This window comes from Aptenodytes patagonicus, chromosome 14, assembly GCF_965638725.1.
Source record: "Aptenodytes patagonicus chromosome 14, bAptPat1.pri.cur, whole genome shotgun sequence".
Lineage (NCBI taxonomy): Eukaryota > Metazoa > Chordata > Aves > Sphenisciformes > Spheniscidae > Aptenodytes > Aptenodytes patagonicus.
The window spans coordinates 322,890-340,991 of NC_134962.1; the positions used below are offsets into that span (position 1 = coordinate 322,890).

Sequence of the window (18,102 nt, forward strand, 5' to 3'; positions counted from 1 at the left end):
CAAATAGATCATGGTACAGCCAAAATAAAAGGAAGCTGATCTGTGCCTCACTAGAAGAGTAGACAACGATGCACTAGTTGCATTTCTAACCTTGATGTTTCTGGAGATGTCAAATTTTAACCCTGTTACTGAGCCAAGAGTAAGCACAGCAATTTCGGAAGGGTCAAAAGGAGAGTTTCTTTATGACAGGGTGCATTTAGAAAGGACAACTGTGCTTTGAGCTGCGCTCAGGGGAGCAGGGTGTTGGTTATGGCTCTGGCAGAGGGGTCAGCATGGGTCCTTCGCACTGTGCTGTGGCGCATGAATGACCCCACTCACGTGCACAGCATAAAACACTCCTGGTAGCTGCTTGCGGACGCTGCAGAAGAGGACAGACCTATGGTTATGCCCAGCTCTAAATACGCTGATTGCATCCCTCCTGATGAGGCTGTGAGACATGATCTCGAAGGGAAGCTGCCATGCTCAGGCTCACCCAGGTGTTCTGACCTGGCCCTGCAGAGCCTCTGTCTCACGTGCTGTGCCGACAGGTTCTGGAGAGAGTTTGGCAGCACTGGGATCGGCTCCTGCTTGCAGCCGGCTTGGCATTGGGGGAGGAACCGTTCTTCGGGGTCGCAGTTAGGAAGGGGAAGAGGTGGGGTCCTTGGCTCTTCCTTCTCCTGGGCTCTTTTTCCTCCCTTCTCTTTCTGCCTTTCCTCATCTTTCTCTTGGCAGTGTCTTCAGGGCGCTGCCAGCTTGCTTCAGAGCTGAGCAGCATGGACAGTTATCCATCTTCCTGCGGGCTGAGGAGGGGGTGATAAGATGCTGTTGTCCTTCTTCTTGCAGGAATTGAACCCTTTTTCCTCCTGTTTTTTTTGACCCCAGTGGGCATCAGGCCGCACCCCTCTACCTTCCCCCAGGCTCCTTGTTCCCTTCCCACCCTGATGCCTCCCCCTTCCTCTCTCCCTGAAAGCAATTGCAGTTTATTTCACTGCACCAACATGCCTTTTAAAATAACACATCGTTCCAGGCTTTTAGTCACGACTTGACTCCCTCCCCCGAAAACAACCATCTAATCACCAGAGCAGCTGGTCTGGGTGAGAGGGAGTGATAACATGAGAATGGGGTGAAGGCAGCTCTGGGGAGGGGGCTTAGGTTCCCAGCTAATCATGGAGCAGTGCTAAATCTCCTCTCCCCTGGGTCCTCCACCACCTGATCTGCGGGGGGCAGCATTAATTTTATAGACAAACAGGCAGCAGAGCTCCTGCCCAAGCAAGGAGAGAGGCATCGGGTCTGTCACAGTTGTAACCTCTGGGTAAAATGAAGGAGATGGAGTGTGAGGGAGTTGTCAGTTCTGGAAGCACATGAGATGCTTCAGAAAACATTAGGTCCTCCAGAGTGATTTATAATCTTATAGCGAGGGCTCAATGTACCTTTGCGGTGCCTGTTGTGGGGTAGAGTGGCACTGCAGTTAGTGGAGCTGTAAATGCAATCCCTGTCCCATGTGCAGAGCAAGCCCAGACAAGCACCAGCGGCTCTGTGCACCCCTGAGGGAGGGGAGCGGGCTGCGAGCGCCCCAGCACTGCTGCCTGCATGAGGCATGGGCTGGCAAGTGTGAGGGTGAAGGGGCTGCTCTAGATCTTACCATGTGACCCCCCTGTACCAGCTGACAGATGGTGCTTTGTTCAAGTTCAAGATGCTGATGGCAATGCAAAAATTGGTATCAGTGTGCAAGGCCTGGGTCCCAGGGCAGAAGCCTCATGCCTTGACAGGGAGTGTTCAACCCTGGATCACCTCGGTGTGGTGGAGGTGCATGTGGCAGATTTCATCACTGCCCTGTGCTCTTAGTTGATACTACCTGTTTCACGTCCTGGCTCTGTTTGCTTGCCTCTCAGCTGTTGCTGCTAGCCCCTGGGGTATAAGGGTCAGGATCCAAGTCAGGGTGTGATGAATTTGCTTGTTCCCTCTTGGTGCTGTCTGGCTGCAGCACAGATGCTCATCAGTGGTGACTCACCCTTACTGTGGGGACTTGCTCGGGGCTGCTCAGCTTTTCCAGGGGTAGAACAGGTCAACAGCAGCGTTTCAGGAGTCCTTGGTACGCAGCCCAGCAGTTGGGTTTCTTTACTGGAAAATGGGTGTGGTGAAGCTGAGCGATGCTCTGCCAGCACCACCAGCCCACAGAGATGGTCTGTGCCGCAGCCAGGCAGAGCTGCGGCGCTGTGTGACCCTCTGCGCTGGCAGCAGCTGAGCAGCTGTGACAGTCTCTGGATGGACAGACATGAGGAGGGTTTGCTCCCTGCTAGTAGCAGATGGCACTTCCTGCTGAAGCTCTGCTTCTTTTTTTTGTTTCAGATAATCACTCACAGGTGTCGAGAGCCTCTCTTCGTATCCGTATCCTGGACGTGAATGACAATCCACCTGAGCTTGCCACCCCCTATGAAGCTGCTGTGTGTGAGGATGCCAAGCCAGGCCAGGTAGCGGGTGTCCCCCAGCCCTTCTCCCGGGTCTCCATCAGCACCTGCAGCAGTCTTGTGCTGCGAGCAGTGCTCTGGACTAGTGCCAGCCTGCCTGTCCTTCCCTCTTCTGCCTGAACATCTTCCCGTGCAGCTGCTGTCACGCTGGGAGCCACTTTGCCGGTGTCTTATAGCTAAGCCCGTCTACAGGGGCAAAGGCTCATCCCTTGCTGTGGCAGAAGCTGGTGATGCTCTGCTGGGCCCAACGCTGCAAGCGGGGCCTGTGGGAGGGGCTGTGGAGGCAGCACTGATTCTCACCTCTGCTTTCTCCCCACAGCTGATCCAGACAATAAGTGTTGTGGACCGTGATGAGCCTCAGAGCGGCCATCACTTCTACTTCACACTGGTACCTGAAGCCACCAACAACCACCATTTTTCTCTGCTGGATATTAAAGGTAAGCCCTGCTGCACCCTTCCCAGTCCTGCAGCCTCTAGACCAAGCAGCACAGCTGGCCGTGGGGAGGGAGACAAGGCTGTGGGCTTACGGTCTATCTGTGCCGGATGGAGCTCAGGATGCTTTGGGCACCCTGCAAGGCTCCTTGCCAACCTGAAATGGTGGGACTGGTCAGCTAGCAGTTTGGATTTCCTCAAGGAGGCTCTGCCAGCTTTCTTCTCTGCTGCAGACAGGTCCAAAGCTCCTCTTGTGCTGTCTGGTTAGCCTTCGATATTTTCAGGGCTCTTGGTCCCTTTCTTGATGCGAACTCTCCAACCTGCCTGCAGGCAAGGAGACGATGTGGATTTACAGATGAACATGCTCCCATTTTGAGCATTATGATTTATCCCTCTCCAAGGTAAATCCTGGAGCGTGGGTCATCCCGGGGCAGCTGTGCAGGTGGGCAGCCCCTGTGCCCCCAACAAACGGGAGCAGCTCAGGAGTCCTGGGAGGCAGCAGGGCCATGCAGCAGCCAGCCCTCGGCCATTGCGGGTTACCTGGGATGCAGCCAGCAGAGCCGGATTCCCCATTAGGTGGTGGCTCAGGAGCATGGTTTCTCTGCGTTTCCTGAGGCTCATCCTGTCCTTTGGGAAACTGCAGCCAGGCAGGGCCTGTCTGTTCCTCTGGGAATCTCTGGGGTTCTTTGCACCTCTGGGCTAAGCAGCTCCTGATGACTTGATCCCCGCCTGCTGCTGTAACCCATGGGGTGCGACACAGGTTTTGCTGGCTGAGCCCTGGCTGCTATTTGGCTTTGTGGACTGCAAGGTCAGGCTGCATTTGCGTGGATGTTAACAATCTAGAAAGGTAGTTATCAGGCTGCTTCCTATTTTTTCCTATTTCCTATTTTTGACTGGTGTTTTGGGTGAATTTAGGTGCTGATTGCAGTGGTACAGTACAGTAGGGACCCTTGCAGATACTGGGATCTTCTCCAGCCAGATGTCCACTTACTTGTCAAAGGGGCCAGCTCAGATGGAAGCCAGCAGACCACATTGAAATGCTTCTTCGGTTTTTTTTAAACCATTTTTTTCTTTGTTTTTGCAGTTTCATCTGTCAAAAGTCTGGTTTAGTTTGTTCTGAGCTTATCAGAGGAACCCTCTGCTGATGTAAGCTCCTGCTTGTTTGGTTTGGTTCAGCTTTATTAGGGATAGTCAAAATGGAAGTTGCAGCAAAAAGCTTCAGACATAATCATAGAAGGACTGATACTGCTTTGTGTCCTAAAAAGTGCAGCTGTCCCTGACCCAAGTCCCTCCCCCTGCACTGATGGGGCAGCTGTTCACAAGACCTTTGTTTCTTATCATGTAAGCAAGCTTTAATCCTCTGCAAGATCTTGCCCCACACCCAGCGATTAACTTCCTTCACTTTCTCTGAAGGACCTTATGAAAACATGCTTGAGTGCACCGAGTTACACCCTGGTGTCAGTCCCTACCCAGACCCATCCAGAAGCTCCGAGGGGCCCGGGGCTGCGCTCTCTGCTCTGAGCTGGGATGTCTGCCATGGCTGGGTTGCAATCCCAGAGCCATTGCTGCTGTTCCGCCTGTCTGGCAGGAGGGACCTGGCAAGAGGTGGCTGGAGCTCAGCAGGGGCTGAGCTGCCCGGTTCTGTGTGGGGATCGCCTCCCATTCGTTCAGCCGGGTTCACCAGCAGCGACCCAAGAGTGGGTGTTGCAGGAGGGTGCAGGACACAGGCTTGCGCACCGTCATCTCCTCCAGAGCTGCTGCTCTCTTGAGTGGGACGAGGCTCTCATTGGACAGGGTAATCCTTCATGCTAAATGATCCCACAAACTTTGTATGTGGTGCAACACTGCATAAAATGAGTAAAAGCTGGCATCACCTCCCGCCTTCTGTTCTCGGGAAAACAAATGCTGTTGCTGCAGGGTTATTCCCAGGGTGTTTGGAGACCCTCCCAATTGCCAAGCGATGCTGTCTTCCACAGCAAGAGGCGGCGGCTGCCTGTGCAGATGGAGGCACCCTTCATTTCTAATGTGTGTGCATTTTAGTGTCATCTCTCTTCCTTTGATTTCTCGCTCCCCCCTCCTTTCCTCCAGTCCATTCAGCGCCCTGGGTGCACTCACCTTCGCCCCCTGCTCTCGTGGGTTCCCTTGCTGCATGCTCCTTTGTCCTCCCCCTTGCCTCCCTCTCGTGCATTCACCCCTCTTGCACCTGTCTCTACTCCTCCATATAAATATCAGTGGTGACAAACTGCTACCACCAGCCCATCTGTTTCTTTGTACAAATTTGTAGCCAGTTTTGAAATGTGATTTATAAATATTGCTTTTGCAGCCAAGGATTGACACTGATGAATGTCAGCACAGATGGATTCGCTAAGCTCTTGCTTAAATCCTTCTTCTCTTGCTTTGCACCTACTTCCCTCAGCTCCTGCAAGGCAGCAGAAGGCCACCTCAGGAGGGTGACTTGTCCTCAGCACGGCAGGGACCGGCATCCACTCAGGAATGCTCCCGTTACAGGTCGTCAGGCAGGGCAAGAGCACCCGGCCGTGGCAGGGCTGGTAGGTGAGGAGCCTGGGTGGCTACGGCCAGCAGCGAGTTAGCTGCGAGCTGCAGGAGAGGTGTCTGAGGCTCCGAGCTGGCCGCAGTGCGGAGGGGCTCCCTCGGGGGGCTGCTGGGTGTGTCCCAGCGGGCAGGGGGAGTGCGGGAGGCAGCTGCTCGGGCAGGCACCTTGCTGGCAAAACCAACCCTGCAGGAGGTTGGAGAAACAGGAGTGAGAGTTGGTGAAATGTTAAAGTGCAGAGCCCCGTCACACAGGTGGGAGCTGAGCCAGGTGGGGTAGCACAGGAGGGCAGGAGAGGACGCTGAACACTACCTAGACTCTTCTAGGCCTTCTCATGGGCAGCGTGGAGGAAGCCTGCGAGGATTTTAGGGAAAGCCCAGGGTGATCGATGGGCAGCCTGTCCATCAGATGAAGAGCTTGTGGAGTACCTGCGTACTGTGGGTGTATGTCAGTGGTCACAGGGCAGGTCTGCTGCAGGCTGATGCTTCCATGATACAGTCACAACACTGCCGCTTGCCCAAATGCTGCTGGGTCAGGCCCCACTGCAGCCAAAACTGCACAGAGTGGGGATGGCCCTTGCAAAGTGCCTGCAGTTAACACCTGCAGCCCCGCTTGTCAGCTCCCAGCAGCACGCAGGGCTGCCTTGGCTCTGATGCTCCGGGTCAGAGCTACAAGAGCAAAAGGTGACCCTGCAGGAGACCTTGCATTAGCTGAATTACAGCTGGTTTGCAGGAGTCAGGCTTTTAGAAACAGTGCTGTTTCCTACTGGCATCTCTCCTTGCTTTTGCCCTGTCCAAGGGAGTGCTCAAGGACTTCCTAATTCATCAGACAAGGAATAAATGTTGTATGTGCTAACAACAGCCCTGATCCAGAAGGAAGATGCCCAGCAAATGAAGTGCCTAAAGGAAGAGATAGAATTGGAAAAACTGACCTCACCTAGGTTCAATTGGTGCCATTCCAAAGGCATTCACCATCCTCTGCCTCCTAACTCGCCTTTTGCTGGGTCTTTCTGGCCTGAGAAAATTGATTACAGGAGGATCAAAGGCAATTAAACCCTGAAATCATGTTGTCCAAGAAATGCTAATTGTGTTGGAAGGGATGGTAGAAAGCATCCAAGTCCCGCAACCTGGAAGGGGTACTAGACAATATGGAGCGACACATGGAGCTACTGACTCCAGAGCTCAAGGGCTAGGCAAGCAGATGTCTGAACTCTCTGCAGGTCTCATTAAGAGCATGTAATGGGTGATAGAAGATCTGAAAATCATAACAATCAAAAGCAAAATGTTAGGATTTGAGGATTGCCTCAGGATAGAGGAAGTCTCCTCCAGCCCCACAGGGATGCTGTTCTCAGCATGAGCAGCGCAGGTGCTGATCTGATGGGGGGTGAAAAAGCATCAAATCTCCATGGGTGCTGAGCAAAAGGTAAATGAGCAGGAGTGGTGCCGTGGCCTGACACCCAGAGAACTTGAGAGAAGGAAGAGGCAAAAGGGAAAAATCAGATTATTCTCCTACCAGCTGCACCTGCCTGGGGCTGGAGTGGGGGGTCTGTTCCTTTTGAGCAGCTCCAGCGGCAGCATGGCCACGGGCCTGGCCAGGAGCTGTGTGCACCTCCCTGGAGCTGGGGTGCCTGGGCACCGGAGCTGCAGAACAGCTGCTGGAAAAGGGGAAGGCAAACACTCATGTGGCCCTGGGAGCATGGGGGAGGGCAGGGATATCGAAATCCAAACTGGAGGTAGCTTGCTCCCTTCTGCTCTCCTAGCGCTGTTCAAGATTGAGTTATGAGAAGGATTTATTAGTTCTGTCTTTGAAGCTGCCAAGAACCTCTTTGGAGAGGGAGTCATTTTATTATTCCTAGTGATGTTACGCTACCACTAGAGTATATTGTGTTCCTAAACTTTCCTCTTACAGCAGTATTGACCAGTCCCTGCACACTCGACCCACATTGGTTTCTGCCTTGTCTGATGACTTGCTCCTCAAGCAGGCAGAGGTGCCGTCTCCTGTCCATTGCACAAGGTGATATGATGTGACACAGGATAACATCACCATATGGTCAGGGAGAGGGTGGCATAGGAAACCTGCAGAGGAAATGTCAGTTTGTATAGCAAAATGGCAATGATAGTAAATGGTTTGACTTGGGGCTTCAGGGAACACATGGCACAATGCTTAGAGTGGTGTGACCGTAGCACAAAGTGCTACACGAGGACTGTGCAGGAAAACATAAGTGTGGAGATCCCAACTCGTCTGTGCAGGAAAGCTGTGGATTAACGTCTGCTCAAATTTCAGTACCACCTCCTGGGAAACACTGCTCCTCAACCTCATGACTCCAAAAATGGACTTCGCAGAAAGCTGCTACAGAGGAAGAGACACGAGAGGCTGCAGGGCCAGGCCTACCTGGCTTTTCTTTGCAACGTCTCAGGCTGTGCCGATACAAACAAATCTATGCCAAGACACACATCCTGAAGCAACTGCCTTGGGTCAGCTGCATGTAAAGAAACAACTGTACTAAGAGAAATTACGTTGTTTTGTAGGAAGTTGCTTTGGATGCATTTTCCAGGATACATCTGGGCAAAATTTTCTTCACTTCTATGGTGAAATAGACTACATCGCATGGCAGCAGCACTGCTTTTTCTGGAGTATCTCAGAAGGGAACACAGAAGAAGTTTGCAAGGAACAGATGTGTAAACACCTGACAGAAAACAGTTGTCCAGGGTGCCTGGGGAGCAGTGGGCACAGCGGGTGGGCAGCAGGGAGGAGGCTGGAGCCGTCACAGTGCCTGGAGTGGGCTGGGCTCTGCCAGACTGGGATGTAGCTGTCGAGCCTTGGTGAGCAATGTCGTAGGTGTAGACATGAAATTTCTGTGGATCTGCCTCCTGTAGGAAGTGCTCACATCACCCTGTTCAAGAGGGAAGACATAGTTTCATGATGTTTGAAAGTGTTTTGTAGTTGTGATTTTTGTCTCTCTCCCTAGCACTGAGTTTTGGGCTACAGAGACCAAGACCTCAGCCCCTTCCTGAGCTCAGGTTTCTCAGCGCAGAGCTGTCTGTTGTGCTGCTGCTATATTTAAATACTGGCTGCTTTATTTTGACTTTGTGGGTTCAGCAGTGAAAATGTTTCTCCTTCCTGTACTTGGAGGTGAGGGGGCTCAGTGGTGCAATGCACTGTCTGAGCTGAGGTTAGTGGCTGCCTCTCTGCAACTTGCACATGTATTTCCCCTTGATTTCTAGAAACTGTTTCTAAAAATACAGTGTGCCTTGTGGCAGGTCCTCCTCCCTAACAGGAGCTGGCTGTAAACAAAAGGGAAGTCACCAGCCTTCTGCTGCATTTCCAGAGAGGTGAGGAGTTGGTGCTACGCCTGCATTTACACAGCGCTAAAGGGGTGCTCGCCTGGGCGGCTGAGAGCGCTCCCAAGCACAGTGTTTCATCAGACCTGGGCCAGAGGCAGGCTGAGCAGCACGTGGAGGTACAGGGCTGTGTGCACAGGGATCCTCCGAGCCAGGATCCGACCATGAGCTCAGGCTGGTTACTTGACTGGTGTGATGGTGCCAGTGAAGGCAACCTTCCTGGGTTGAGGGCCACAGCCTTGCTCGCTCACAGCAAGTGGGTCTGTCCCATTTGTCCTGTGGCTTCATCTCCACTGGATCCAGATGCCCAAGGCTTATGTTTAGCTGGGCTAGCTAGGAGTTAGTAGTCCTGGCCTCTTGCTGAGATGGTGCCATTAACGTTATTTATATCTCCCTGCTATGCTGCAGCAAGCTGAGGGAGCAGCACCAAATGAGATCGTTACCTTTGTGCAAATGATTAGCATAACAATAGTTTTTTTCTCTAGCTCATCCTTGGTAGGCAATAGGCAGCTTCTCAGCAGACACTGCTGCCGGCAGGCTGCCGCACTTGCTTCAGCCTCCCTGCCACCTGGGGGGCTGGTTCTCCCCTGCTCCTCCTGACAGCTCTGCTGAGTTGCCTCTGTGCTGGGGCCACGTGCTGTGCCAGGAGTCTCAGCCATGGTGGCAGATGTCCTGCAGGACCAGGTGGCTGCCCAGGCAGAGGGTTGGTGGGCCCTGCCTTGCGTACAGAGAAGCCAGGCAGCACATGTGGTGCAGAAAGATCGTGCTCTCTGCTGTGGGCAATCCCCTCCGTGGGCTGAGGACGCTGCAGCACTCGGATCACGTCTGACTCGGGAAGCATGGGTTGGTGCTGGGCGCTGCAGCCTTGCAGGCAGAGTGCTGACATTGCAGGCAGTATCTCCCTTCTGAGGCAAACTGTCCCAGATCGACTCATACAAGCATTTGCCTTATTGCTGTCTTCTGCTCTGTGCTCTTGAGGATGTTGCCTGCCTGAAGTCTGCTGCTGTGAGCAAGGATGAGTGAGGTTGCCTGGAAAATTCCCTTAGTGGATAAAAGATGCTACATCCAAAGGAAGTTTTCCTAGTGACCTGCAGCACAGTTCTGTGTGCATGAATAAGATCTGGTTTTGAACATTGCCTTTGTGGCATTCAGTGCAGCCTCCAAATGTTGGCTGGTGTGGTCTTCTCTCTGGTGTCCTTGCCCTTTCCTCATTGAACTCTTCAAGGCAGACCTGTGCTCTCAGGTGAACTGGAAGAGATGACTTTCTCCCTGTCTCCTTTATGCTGGAATCACAGCTCTCCCCAGCTAGGGTGCCAAAAGCTCTGCTCTCCCCAGCAACACAGCCATATTCTGGCAACACAAAAAAATGTGGTGGGCTGAGTCCAGAAACCTGATGATAGGAAGCAGCAATCTGGTATTTAGCACCATGACAGCTGAGTGCTGTTCTGGGCACAAGCCTGTGCACTGCTGCCTCCCCTCTGGGCACAGACAGCCCATCTTCCTCGCTCTTGCTGCACCTAGCCATGCTCGGCTCCAGCACACGCTGGGTGGGCTTTGTGTCCGCACCTGCGTGTCAGCATGGGGGGTGCGGATTGCCCCAGCTCCTCCTCTTCCAGACTGCCGTGAAGCAGAGACCAGCCTTGCCCTCATTTGGCCTTTGCTGGGGTTGGTTGCAGCAGTCCTGTGGGCAGGTCATCTGTGCCTCTGCCGTTTGTACTGGCAGAGCTGGGCGAGGGCTGAGCGCTGGGATCCTGGCAGACTCTGCCCAAACTATGTTGCCCCCAGCCCTGAGCACCCAGGGGGCAGATGGGCTCTCTGCTCTGCTCTGCCCTGGCTGCTGCGTGGCGTCTCCAGGATCTGCCCCGCTTCCCATCTGGCCAGTGGATCTTTCCTGTCCCATGGCTCGGTGTGTGCCTGCCCCTCTGCTCTGCTCCTGGCTCGCCTCCTGTCCCCGCCGTGCCCCATGTGCTCCCATGCAGCACCCAATCCATACGGCAATTTCCATGGTGGCAGGCAGCCCAAGAGCCAGAATTAGAATAGATGTCTTTTCCGATCGAACAGCTGATTGATACAGAAAGGGTCCGGTCCAGCATAAATCAGGTGCAATGAGGAGAGAGTCTGTAGACAGCAGCACCTTGCTGTGAGCAGGCCAATCTACATTTTGTTAGATAAAGACTGCAGACAGTCAGCAGCGACTTCTGACATCTGGCCACAATTGTTCAGCTACTATTGAATCCCTTCCTGCCTGCTCTGCTGCTGGCTGGCAGTGAGTAGCACACATGAGCAGGGAGCCGAGCTGATTATCAGTCCCTGTTCCTACCCTCCCTGCTCCAGGTCGCCTGTGTGCAGCTGCTGCTGGGGTTCATCTTTGGTGCTGGGGCCCTGGAGGGGCCCATGAAGTGGCCGTGTTAATGGGATCGTAATGGGTTATGCTGTGCTGGCTGAGCCCCTGAAACAGCAGGGTTTGAGCAGACAGAGAGGAGGATGGCTGGCTCAGCTGGGAGGCTTGGAAGGAGCTCTGCCTGCTCCTTCAGAAGTTACAAGGGATCCTAGGGTTATTTGGCCCTCCGGCTGAGGCAGGACCCTTCACCCACAGCTCTCAGGTTTGGAAGCAGTAACTGCCCTTGCAGGTTCAGTGCCATCTACAGACCCCCATCTGCTCTGGACTGAGCAGGCCACGTCGAGTCAGGAGGGGATCTCCATGTGAGCAACAGATGTTTTAATCCTGATTCCTGCTCTGTGCCACTCTCAGAAGAAGAGTTTTTTTTCTCAGAGGAAGGTTTTTTCCCCCTCTCTCTGCTCTGACTGTGGTGTTTGTCAGCACGGCTCAGACACCCGCGTGCTGTTGCTCCTGTGTTGGGTTCGCTGTGCCCTGGGCGCGCTGGCAGGTGAAACACTGGGCTGGCCCCAAGGTGCCCAGCAAAGGGGTGCGTGCTGGGGCGGAGCTGGCCACCTCCAGGCACTCGGATTGCTGAGGGGCTGCGGTGCAGGGGAGCCACGAGCTCACTCCCTGCTCCCCTATGATGGAGAGGAGGGAGGCCCCGTCCCCTCTTTGGGTGGTTGCTGGAGTTGGTGCATGAACAACCACTGTGCAAGCAGTAGCAGCACCCCGAGTGTTCATCTTGAGTGTGGAGGAGCTCACAGGGAGTCCTGCTGGCTGAGCTATGGGACTGACTTTGCTGTGGGTTTACTTGTTCCCTGCAGACAACACAGCTGCGGTGCACACGCAAAGAATGGGCTTCAATCGCCAGGAGCAGGATGTGTACTTGCTTCCCATTTTGGTGGTGGACAGCGGCCCCCCGGCCCTCAGCAGCACAGGGACTCTGACCATCCATGTCTGCGGCTGTGACAGCAACGGGGCCATCCAGTCCTGCAACAGCACAGCCTACGTCGTATCAGCTACGCTGAGCCCTGGTGCTCTCATCGCGCTGCTGGTGTGCATCCTCATTCTCGTCGGTGAGTGTCCTCCTGTCCCCCGGCCTCCTCCTGTCCTGTCCCATCTCCTCTCCATCCAGCATCACACAAATGAGCACAGGCAGTTGCTGTGGGCATGGTGCAGGCTCCTCTGCCACCCATCTCCTTGCTGGTAGCTGCAGCATGGGGGGGGGGGCAGGAAGCCCGACCCCCTGCCAGTGGGTGACCATCAGGGAAGCCCCCATGTTTCCCCCAGTTCCTGTGTGCTGGGCTCAGCAGGGCAGCCAGAGCAGGGCTCCCTGTGCACAGGCAGGCGGGCTGCTGCCTGGCGGAGGCTGGAGAGCTGCTGGCTTGCTCCCCACCTTGCTGGGTGGGGGAGCTGCCAAGAGCTGCTCGCAGGCTGCTGTGCTGTGCTCACAGCAGACATCTCGCAGCAGATGGGGCGCATGTGCATCCCAGCACAGTGGCCAAGGGCAGCAGGTGTGGGGCACGCAGTTGTGCTCTTACCTCAGAGTGCTGGGAGGGTCAGTTTTAGAGTGTGCATGAGCACATGGGCAGGACGTGGAGCTGAGGTGCACGCAAACTAGAGCATTGCCCAGGTCGGGACCTGCGCCCTGGGAATGCTGCTGGCTGCCCCTGACACACTGGCTCAAGCTTGTGCTGGGCCGTCATGGCACAGTGTGAAGGTGCAGAGGAGGTGTGGGCTTGTGTGCACGTGGGAAGGGACTCTGACAGGGGTGTTGCAGTGCCCTCAGGTTTAGCATAGGGCAGTTGATGGATGCTGCTGCTGAAAGCCCTTCAATATCGGTGCTGGCTCACAACTGGCTCCTGAGGGCTGTCCAGACATCTGTGGAAGCCAGTGCGTTGTTCAGTGAAGTCTCTTCTCCTTGGCACATCCCTGCTCCCCGTCTCCTGCTGTGTCTCCATTTAGAAAATCCTTTCCCACAGGGTGCACTTTACACTGGTTTCATTTTCCAACGCAGTGCAAACAAATTTCTGCCTAATTGCCCAAACGAATGAAGTGCACATTGGTGCTTTAAAGGTGATGCGATGAATGGATGATGATCCAGGACACATCTGCGGCTCGTTGCTCAGGCTCTGTGCCATCTGCTCCACATTCACTCTCCCAACATTTGGCTGCTGCTGTGATTCATGCACCCCCTTTTCCTACTCATCTTCTGCAGAATCCATCCATTTGTCCAGCTGTGTGTTCATCCATCTGTCCTTCCTGTCTTAGTGGTCGCACTGCATGGGAAAGGAAGCTCCTGGTCTGCACTGGAGCCCAGGCAAACCTCTCTCCCAGCCAGTGACACAGCACAGCTGCTATTTGATGAGCCTGGCTGATAGGAACCGGCTGGCATGCCAGCAGTCTCAGCTGCAGGGCTCCCTGTGCCGGAGGGTGCTGTGCCTCTGCACCCTGCCACCAAGCACAGGCTGTCCTTGCCCCTGCAGAAGCACAGCTTGCACAAGCCCCTGCACCCGTCTGACCGTCTCTTCCTTTCCCAGTGCTGGTCCTTCTGATCCTCACACTGAAGCGACACCACAAAAGCCACCTGACATCTGAGGATGACGAGGACATGAGGGACAATGTCATCAAATACAATGATGAAGGGGGTGGCGAGCAGGACACAGAGGCCTATGACATGTCAGCCCTGCGCAGCCTCTACGACTTCAGTGAGATCAAAGGCAGTGATGGAGGCGGGGGGCCGGGAGAGGGGGGCCCGAGCGGAAACCTGGCCTCCGAGCTCCACGTCCTCCCGCAGTGGGTGCAGAGCCCGGACCTAGACTTCTCCGTGTTCAGAGACTATATCTGCAAGAAGGTGGAGCAGGCAGATGAGGACCTCTCCGTGCCGCCCTACGACTCGTTCCAGACCTACGCCTTCGAGGGCTTGGACTCCCCCGTGCCCTCCCTGAGCTCCATCAACACCTGGTCCAGCGGCTCGGAGCAGGACTTCTCCTACCTGGGGGGCTGGGGGCCACGTTTCCGGCAGCTGGCAGCGCTCTATGCTGGGCGCAGGAGCGAGGAGGACAGCGAGGAGTCCTAGCTGTCCTGCCAAACCCCCATGAGGCTCCCAGCGCCTCCTGGACCAGGGCTCTGTGCCACGAGGGGACAGTGTGCGCCTCCGGCCAGGCTCCATGGCTGCTGGAGAGGGGCTGCACTGTGGAGCTGGGGAGCACTGGGTGACATGCTCCTCGGCAGCTGCCTCCTGTTCGGGGCGCTTCTGCACCCGCACGGCGAGGCTGGAGTGCCCAAAGGAGCCACTGTGGCCGTCGTCATCTCCTTATTGCCAGTCTCCATTAAAACACTACGCATTAATTTAAGAAAATCTAATTCAAGAGAGTTTGGAGGGGGTTTCTCCCCCACAAATTATCATCTAAATAGATCTGTTCAGTGAGCCCAGTTCAGGAGAGTAAGAGCAAACCGGGAGCCTTTTGTTGTCTAAATTGTTTTTGTCACTTGAGTCAGAGCATTTGAAGTGCTTTGATTTCTTTAAGAGCTTTCCTTGCAGAGGGAAACAAGCTTTTAACTTCTGTTCAGCTTTTTCCCCCCTTTAGGTTCCACTTGCTTTTTGGAGTCCTCCTTCTCTCTGTGCATAGGCTCCTCTGCAGCGCCCAGCTACTGGTGCAGTGTCAGAGGGAGCATGCCATGCTGGGGATGCATGTGCTGGATGTGGGCTCCAAGGTCGTCCTGCACAGAGCGACCGCTGCACTAGAGTTCACTTCAAAACACACTTCGTCTCTAAGCTGCAATTGCTTCGCCTCTCAGTTCTTAGACCTCTCTTGTGGTTATCAAATATGCTTGTGATTTGAAGGGGCTCTCCTTCCCTGCCCAGCAGATGTTGTCTGTGAGGTCCTGATGTGCCCCACGGCCCCAGTGATGGACAGGGACATCCCGCCCACCGCCGAGGCATGGTGCTGTGGCCTGAGCCACAGAGCAGCTGTGGTGCTGGGGAGTGCCGTCGGAGGGGCGCGGAGTGGCACTGCCTGGGTTGGCTCTGTTAGCCCCTCGGGGCAGGCTGGGCCCAGGTCTGCAGGGCTCTCAGCCAAGTGTTAGCTTTCTACCAAATGGCGTGGGCTGTGCAGGGCAGAAGGCAGGATGTTGGCGTACCCTGGCCTTCAGTGGTGGGGGAGAGCTGCATGCCAGCTAGAGGACCATGCTGTAGGGCACGAGAGAACCCCAGCCCCCTGGTTTGTAGGTATAATTCCTGCTTACACCCAGCTGACAGCAAAGCATCACCATCGGTGATAGAAAAACCATCCCCAGGACGTGTGCATAAGGCCAGATCCTGCTGGCGCTGTTGTGTGGCCAAGCTGGTTGCTGCAGGCTGGGCAGCGGGTCTGTGACACCTTGGGGTACCTGGGGTGTCCCCACCCCAGCATAGTGCCCTGCAAGAAACCTGCATGAGCTCCTGCAGCAGGGCCGCCTTTGCAAGAAATCTCTGGTTTTGAGAGGCAGGTCAGGAGGAGGCCAGCAGGATGTGCAGTTGCTCCTCGGGCTGCAGATGATGCTGGAGGAAAGTGCTCAGTGCCCTGCGCCTTTCCAGCCTGCTGACTTCCCCAGGGGTAAATTGAGCAGTGCGTTGAGCAACGCCCGCAGGCAACTTCTCAGGTTGTGCTGGCTAGTGCAGCTCCTTATCTGTTCATGTTGGATAAAAAAATCAATTATATCATTGATAGATAACTTGATAAGGTCTCCCAAGGCCTGACACATCCTGGGCTTGTCATTGGGTTTGTCCTTTTAGTTTAGCCACAGTGTTTTCTGTCCTTGGAGAAGGTTTAAATGTAAATGTACATGCGTGTTCATTTTTTACTGTGTTTTGCTTCCCGGCTGCTGGTGTTGGTCCTTTGGCTGCAGCATGAGACCTGACAGTGGAGAGGGGCAGGACGCATCTTTCCGCAGCTCCTGCCCTTGGCTGCTCCTGCCCGCTGCTGCCACATCTGCCCATGCGGGAGCCTCAGCTTGGCTTTTGCACTGGGACCAGGAGCCGCTCGCTTCTCAGGGTCTCTCTGGTCCCCCCCACCAAGGAGGCAGCAGGCACTTGCTGCTGGCACCCACGCCCCAGCATGCTGCTGGTTCACTGTGATGATGCTGGGGAGGCAGCGGGGCCAATGGGCTGCTTTGTACTGGCCCTTGAGTGCTGGCTCTGGCCATGCCGCCTCAGGCAGGTGATGCCCCGAACCCCAGAGCAGGAGAATGGAACAAGCCCTCTCTTTCCTCAGGAATGTGTTCGTGTTTTCCCACCAGGCTGAAGAGCTGTGCCCAAGCCCCTCTGGAGCTGGCCCTTCCTCTAGCAAAAGTGTTGTGCAATAGCAGGGCTCTGTCTGTAGGAGATGGGGTCTGACAGGGTATGTGTTTAGCAACCCTCCCACGGGGTTATTCCCCATCCCTGACCAGCCAGTTCTCCCCAACGTGCATGCACGCACGCTTGCATTTTAATTTCTGTCCCACATGTAAATATGGGAGGAGCATGGTGCCGAGCGAGCCAGCTGCTCTGCATGGCACTGCCCCGCGCTGTCTGCCCACCCACACCAGGCAGGTGGAGCTGGCAGCTGCCACAATGTCTGATAGAGTCACTTTGGTTTTCTCTCTCTACCCAAATGAAATTAAGAGGTTCATTTCCTCACCCTTGTTATTTTTTCAAGGTCTTTCTAGGACCTGGAAATAAATTATTTCCTTGTCGTCTAGCATGAGTCTTATTTGCTTATTTTGTCTTGTTTTGTTTCCTCATATTGCACTGTCAATGTGGTCCCATCAGCGCCTCCCCAGAGGGACCGGGCTGGCTGCCCTGCCGGCAGGACGGGCCGCAGCGCAGCCCGGTGTGGTGTGTTCCCTGCCAGGACCCAGCAGCCAAACCGCCTGCCTCCTGCAGCAAGTTCCCACTGGCAGGATGCTGCTTCTCTGGCTTCTTCCCATTTTTCATTGGAATGCTCATCAGAAAGAGCTTCTTCAAGAGAAGGGTCAGTTTTTCTGTCTGAATTTGAAGGCAACGATGAAAAAAAATGTCCTTAGCTTTCTCTCTCTCTTCAAGAGGAGAAAGTTGGGTTGTGCTTTGAGTGGCACGAGGTGCTGGGTGTGTGGTCCAGGCTGGCTGTGGTGCCTGCCTGCCATGCTTGCTCCCAGCAGGAGCCACCCCAGCACTGGGGTCCGGGGTCTGAGCCGCTGCAGCTGGGCGCAGGCTCTTTGGTGCAGCCCCAGAAGCATTGCCCCTGTAGGAGAGTGGCAGCAGCTCATCCTGCAAGGGGGTCATTGTTCCTTCATCCTGCAGAACAATGGCAGGAAGAACAAGAGGCAAACCATGCCAAGCGACAAAAGAAAGTCTGATGATGCATCCTCATGATCTTCCTGTCTCAGCCAACAGAGTTCCTTAATGTTCTTTAAAAAGTGCATCTTTAGTGTTGTTCTCTTGAAGTCATGGACAGCCTTGTAGCTGACCAGCTGATCACTCAAAGCACAGATCCTGCTCATGTACTTCTTCCCAGCTTCAATACGGCTGGGCACTGTCAACAGGTTTTGTTACCATGACCTGTTCTCCTGTTGGTAATGGCATATATTATGGCAGTGTTCAGTTATTGGCTGCAGCAAAAAAAAATCTCCTTCATACTCAGTTTTAATACTGAAATGATGCAAATAAATGACACTCTAGCCTGACTACAGATAAATCAATTGCTGGTGGTTTTCTTGATGGCAAACAAGCGTGAATGTCTCTGGGCCTAGGAAGCCTCGTCAAGGTGCGCAGCTGCAAATGCTCTGGCACACATCAGTGGTGGCAGCACACAGCAGCTGGCTGGCACAGAGAGAGGGGGACGTGTGCTGAACTCTGTGGTGGCATCAATGTGGGTCAGCGGATAGCACAGGTAGAATTTAAACCTCTCCATAAAGTGACAGTCATTTAAATAGCATCTTGCAGTCCTTGCT

At 54.6% G+C, this 18,102-nt stretch overlaps 1 protein-coding gene across 1 annotated transcript in view; it reads left to right on the forward strand.

Annotated features, from left to right (window-relative positions):
* CDH22 (cadherin 22) overlaps positions 1 to 17,840 on the forward strand; it is a 62,071-nt gene extending 44,231 nt beyond the window's left edge. Inside the window, exons 8-11 of the mRNA XM_076352322.1 lie at positions 2,329 to 2,450; positions 2,767 to 2,884; positions 11,976 to 12,227; positions 13,692 to 17,840. Coding sequence (XP_076208437.1) covers positions 2,329 to 2,450; positions 2,767 to 2,884; positions 11,976 to 12,227; positions 13,692 to 14,230 — 1,031 coding nt within the window. The 3' untranslated portion in view covers positions 14,231 to 17,840. The remainder of the gene's footprint in view (positions 1 to 2,328; positions 2,451 to 2,766; positions 2,885 to 11,975; positions 12,228 to 13,691) is intronic.
* Positions 17,841 to 18,102: the final 262 nt, after the last annotated feature.